The sequence below is a fragment of the Bison bison genome, unplaced genomic scaffold (genome assembly GCF_000754665.1).
Source record: "Bison bison bison isolate TAMUID 2011002044 unplaced genomic scaffold, Bison_UMD1.0 scf7180017864456, whole genome shotgun sequence".
In the NCBI taxonomy this organism is placed as follows: Eukaryota; Metazoa; Chordata; class Mammalia; order Artiodactyla; family Bovidae; genus Bison; species Bison bison.
This window is the reverse complement of record NW_011495018.1, coordinates 30,323,929-30,329,959: the sequence shown is the minus strand read 5'-3', so window position 1 is coordinate 30,329,959 and position 6,031 is coordinate 30,323,929. Positions and strand designations below refer to the sequence as shown.

General features: G+C 42.6%; 1 protein-coding gene across 2 annotated transcripts in view; it reads left to right on the top strand.

Annotated features, from left to right (window-relative positions):
- Positions 1-6,031, top strand: part of ABCC2 (ATP-binding cassette, sub-family C (CFTR/MRP), member 2) — a 70,205-nt gene that overhangs the window by 15,550 nt on the left and 48,624 nt on the right. For both annotated transcript variants that reach the window (XM_010859539.1, XM_010859541.1), the window contains exons 3-6: positions 2,351-2,476; positions 4,230-4,364; positions 4,830-4,937; positions 5,351-5,406. In XM_010859539.1, coding sequence (XP_010857841.1) covers positions 2,351-2,476; positions 4,230-4,364; positions 4,830-4,937; positions 5,351-5,406 — 425 coding nt within the window. The remainder of the gene's footprint in view (positions 1-2,350; positions 2,477-4,229; positions 4,365-4,829; positions 4,938-5,350; positions 5,407-6,031) is intronic.

Below are 6,031 nucleotides of genomic sequence, written 5' to 3'. Positions count from 1 at the left end.
GGGGGGGGAGAGGTGGGGGCTGATACCGTTGCCTGAGCTGAACTGTTCTGGATGAATGAGGCTTATGGAATGAGTATGCACAGCTGGGTGGGAAAAGGAAGTGGTGAAGATGGGGAGCTGATACTGAAGAAGTTCATTTTGAGGAGTAAGATACTGGTGGACCTCCTCAATGGAGGTAATAATTTTCCCTTCTGATGGGTGAGCCGTAGTTCTTTAGAACAACATGTATCATGTCTTATGACCTCATAAGACAAATATTGACATGGTTGCAATCATGAACTTCAAAGTTTATATGAGAAAGCTGGGGATACTGACCTAAGAGAGGGAATAGTGCCATCCCAGTTGGGGTGGAGGAATTCCCTTTTTAAATCTATTTTATTAGTTACCTATTACTATGCGATAAATTACCCCCAAACTAAGCAGCTTAAGAATAAACACCTTTTTTTTAACTTCACAATATTCATGGGTCAAGGATTTGGGAGTGGCTCAGATGGTAAAGCGTCTGTCTACAATGTGGGAGACCCGGGTTTGATCCCTGGGTGGGGAAGATCTCCTGGAGAAGGAAATGGCAACCAACTCCAGTATTCTTGCCTGAAAAATCCCATGGATGGAGGAGCCCGGTAGATTACAGTCCATGGGGTTGCAAAGAGTCGGACACGACTGAGCGACTTCACTTCACTTATCTGAGTTCAGTGTCTGTCTTGAGGCTGCAGTTAATACACAGGCTGGGACTAAGGTCATCTGAAGGCTTGATTGGAGCTAGAAAGATCTGCTTCTGAATTGACACACCCACATGGCTTTTGGCAGGAGGTCTCAGTTCCTATCCAAGTAGAGCTCTCCAAAGAGCTACTTGAGTGTCCTCACGATGGGGCTGGAAGTTTCCTTTGTGGCGAGTGATCTGAGCAAGAAAACAAAGAGGAAGCCACATTGTTTTCTACGCCCTAGTCTTGGAAGTCACACACTGTCACTTCTGCCATATTCGGTTCATTACAAGCAAGCCAGAGTTCAGCCCATACTCTGAACTCTGAGAAGGGGGAACTAATCTCTATTTTTGAAGGAAGAAGTACCAGGGAATTTGTGGACATATTTTAAAATCATCACACTTGAGACTTCCCTGGTGGTTAAGAATTCTCCTTCCAGGGGCCTCCCTGGTGACTCAATGGTAAATAATCTGCCTGCCAAGGCAAGAGACATGGGCTCAATCCCTGGTCTGGGGAGATTCTATACGCTGAGGAGCAACTAAGTCCGTGCACCACAGTTTCCAAGCCTGTGCATCACAGCTACTGAGCCCATGTGCTGTAACCACTGAAGCTTGTGCCCCTAGAGCTCATGCTCCACTGCTAGAGAAGCCACTGCAATGAGAAGCCCCCGCACCACAACTGGAGAAAGCCTGCAGTAAGGAAAACCCAGTACAGCCAGAAATAAAATAATAAAAGTCCTCCTTCCAATATATGGAACGTGGGTTTGATCCCTGGTCAGGGAACTAAGATCCCACATACAGCAGGGCGACTAAGCCTGTGAGCTGCTACTACTGAGCCCACACACCTCAACTAGAGAGAAGCCCTCACACCGCAATGAAGATCTAATACTGCAACTAAGACCTGACACATCCAAAAATGAATCTTAAAAAAGTCACACTCAACATTCCTTAACTTATCATAGCGTACTTTGAACTTTATCCCTTTGCTTGAACTCTGTATATTAATTGCAGAAATATTTGTTATCTTAATCACTGTTTATCATTTTTATTGAGCTATAGTTGATATACAATGTTATATAAATTATAGATGTACAATATGATTCACAGTTTTAAAGGTTATACCCCATTTATTGTTATAAAACATTGGCATATTCCCTGTGTTATATAATATATCCTTGTAGCTTACTTTATACCTAAGAGTTTGTACCTCTTAATTCCCTACCCCTCTTCTCTCTCCCCACTGGTAACCAATAATTTGTTCTCTATATCTGTGAGTCTGCTCCTTTTTTGATAACAGAAAAGAATGTAATATAAAAATTCACTAGTTTGATGTATTTTTTAGATTCTACATATAAGTGATACCATATAGCTATTTCTTTAACTTATTTCACTAAGCATGGTCCTTGCCAAGTCTATCCACATTGCTGAAAAGGGCAAATTTTCATTCTTTTGATGGCTGAGTAGTATTCTAGTGTGTGTGTGTGTGTGTGTGTGTGTGTGTATCAGTCACAACTTCTTTATGCGTTCATCTGATGATGGACACTTAGGTTGCTTCCATATCTTGCACTGTTTACCATTTTTGCCATCCGTTACTGGGAACCATTGTGTTCTAAAGAATATCCTCCTAACAGTGGTCTTTTGCCTTCTCAGGTGATTGTGGGCTTTCTTCTTATCCTGGCAGCCATAGATCTGGCTCTTGCGCTCACAGAAGACACTGGACAAGCCGCGGTTCCTGCTGTTAGATACACCAATCCAATCCTGTATCTGGTCACATGGGTAAGGCTAATCATCAGTTCTACCCTGTTTATCTTCTCATAGCCATCTAGCTGAAATCTGCTCTTGTGGAATGAGATTAAGTTCAATTTCATCTACGTTTTTCAAAGGACCTATGTAATAGGGTAAGACAAATTTTAGCTTTTCATTTGCTTTTAAACATGAGTTTATAATGCTTTCTTCTTAGAGTAAGTACTAGCTTTAATGACTAAGATATGTATGTTATGGCTTCATTTCTTGCCATCTAAGGATCACAGATGAAATCCAAGTTTCTTGATCTAAAATAATTTCCTAAATGTTGTAAACATTATTTTTAAATTGATTGGTGACTCTTAATCAACAGATTGCTGAGTCTAGAGCTGTTTGTATAGATTTGACAAACTTATGTCTTTTCTACAGGCATGGTTTTGGAGGTGGGAAGAGGGAGAGCTGTACAGTGTTGGAGAAAACTGTTAAATTTACTACCATCATTTTGTTTTATTTATTTATTTGGCCACACCATGTGCCTTGTGGGATTCTAGTTCCCCAACCAGTGATGGAACCCAGATCCCTAGCAGTGAAAGTGCTGAGTCCTAACCACTGGACCACCAGGAAATTCCCATTATCATCATTTTAAAAGAGGAAGATATAACATAATTGTTCAGATTCCTAAACTATCTTGAAAAATCAGAATGCCTGGCAACTGTGGGCTGACATTCCCACAGGGCAAGTCAGCCAGGACTGAAGCAGCCGGTCACTTTAGACCAGGCTCAGTACGATCCTTCAACCTCACTTCACTTGGTAACATGGTGCGCCTGGTCCCTGTAGGTACTTTGTTTTGTTATGAAACAGAGAAAGGTCTAGGCAGCAGTGTACTGGAACGGACAGAGCTGACTGTGCCTCTCTTCCCAACCCCAAGTCTGGTGACGTGAGGCTGGAGATTGAAATCCACCATGACACTTGTATTTGTACCATGGAAATTCACACATGCCTCAAATTCATGCCTCTTGTTTTCAGAATGCCAGTTTATTAGCACAGCACTGGGTCTAGGAAAACAACATTTAATTCGTTATTGTTAAGTGAAATAATGTGAGGCAAAGTTTTTTTGTTGTTGTTGCTAATTGCTTAGTCTAGTATTATTAGAAAATATCATGATATAGATACCCTGCACCTATTCAGAATGTTCCTCCCCCATCTGATTGCTGTAGTGCCTAAAATTATTTTCTTGGTCTTTGGAAAGATTTTTCTGGCTCCCACAGTTACTCCATTTAGGGGGTGACCCTCTGTGTTTTTGGCTGACTCCCCACCCAAATGTGGTGAATAGAGATGGGATTCAGTTCAGTTCAGTCGCTCAGTCGTGTCTGACTCTTTGCGACCCCATAGACTGCAGCATGCCAGGCCTCCCTGTCCATCACCAACTCCCAGAGTTTACTCAAACTCATGTCCACTGAGTCAGTGATGCCATCCAACCAGCTCATCCTCTGTCGTCCCCTTCTCCCCCCACCTTCAATCTTTCCCAGCATCAGGGTCTTTTCCAACTAGTCAGTTCTTTGCATCAGAGATGGGATAGGGAAAGGGGATTCCAGAGAAAGCACCCGGGTCCTGAAAGAGAAAGTTGGGTGGTATCAGGGAGGAAATGGACTAGTTGGCATCAGATTAGTTACAACAGTCTCCCCCTTCAGCCTCCATTTCTCCCCCTGTTCTCTGACATCTCTCTTGCCTCTTGTCCTTGGATGGTGACACTGTTTTTCGAAACATGATGTAAATTTCTCTCTAGGTCCTGGTTTTACTGATCCAACACAGCAGGCGATGGTGTGTGCAGAAGGACTCTTGGTACCTGTCCTTATTCTGGATTCTCTCAATACTCTGTGGCACTTTCCAATTTCAGACTCTGATCCGGGCACTCTTAAAGGTAAGGAGGAGAGGGATGGTGCCATTAGAGGGTACTCCTGGGCAGCTTCTAAGTTGTAGTAAATGACATCAGGCAAATTGAGTTCCAGGGTAAAATTGTATTTAGGGGGTTTGATAACAGACTTTAATCATGAGCATTGATACATAGGGGCGGCTGCTGCTGCTGCTAAGTCACTTCATTCGTGTCCGACTCTGTGCTACCCCATAGATGACAGCCCACCAGGCTCCCCTGTCCCTGGGATTCTCCAGACAAGAACACTGGAGCGGGTTGCCATTTCCTTCTCCAATGCATGAAAGTGAAAAGTGAAAGGGAAGTCGCTCAGTTGTGTCAGACTCTTAGCGACCCCATGGACTGCAACCTACCAGGCTCCTCGCCCATGGGATTTTCCAGGCAATAGTACTGGAGTGGGATGCCATCACCTAATTCAGATAAAAGGCTTATTTTCTTTGTTTTTCTCCCGCATAGGACAGCAGTTCTAATCTGGCCTACTCCTGCGTGTACTTCATCTTCTACGCATTCCAGATCCTGGTCCTGATCCTTTCAGCATTTTCAGAAAAAGATGACTCATCAAAAGTGAGACTTGACATATGACCACCTCATATGTTGTTTAATTGGATGGTATCTTGACAAATGTAACTTTGAGATGTCAAGGTCTCATGAAGGTCCCACAAGCCCAGAATACAGTAATACAGACGATTTTGTGACATAAGAACACAAAGTGACTAGAATTTGGAAACATTAACTTTTATGTTGACCCACCAAGCTTCAGCACAGACAGTTAATTCATGTATCTATGCCAAAAAGTCTGGTTATCATCCTACTGGTGACCTTAGCGTGTCCAAAAAAACATGTTAAACAGGCCACTTCAGTGTCATATCTAGTTTCTAGCACAGCATCCATTTAGAAACATCAATTTCTTATTTCAGAGTCCCATTGAATTCCTGTTTCTAATTGATTTACTTTCTGATTTTTTGTGTGTCTTGCAGAATCCTTCAACCACAGCTTCATTTTTGAGTAGTATCACCTTTAGTTGGTATGACAGGTAGGAAATGCCTGGAGTGTGGCTTGTCTCTATCCTTCATCCCTCAAATCTTCGTTTTAAAAGTACCTGCCGTGACCTCCATTTCTCCTCTACTTAGAGAATATTGAAATATATAGATCAGTTTACTGCATTCCCTTCACGGGGCAGATGGGGAAACTGAGAGGAAGGAGGCAATTTCTTTTTTTTTTTTTTTTTGGTAGCCTGGAGTGGGGGAATTCCACGCACACTAAAAAAAAAAGACAAGGAAAAGGAGGCAGGAGGACAGGAAAATGGAAATTTGGGGGCAAGGAGTGTGGCACAGACTTGGGTAAGGGATGAATAGCTGTCCTGGGCTGCCAGGAGATCCAGAGCAGCCATCTTGGCCTTTGTAGTTGCATGGACCCCTTGGGCAGCCTGGTAACACCCATGAATCCCTTCTCAGATAATGTTTTAAATGTGTACAATAAAAGACATGAAATTGTAAAGGGAAACTAAATTGAAATGTAGTACCTAAATAGTCTTTTAAAATCAAATCTGTGATATAGTAACACTTGTGCCTCTTTGTGAATGCATTAAATAACAAGACCCAGTGCTGGGGTTTAGTTTCACAGCAGTGATGAGTATACATGAGCCGTGAAAACATCTG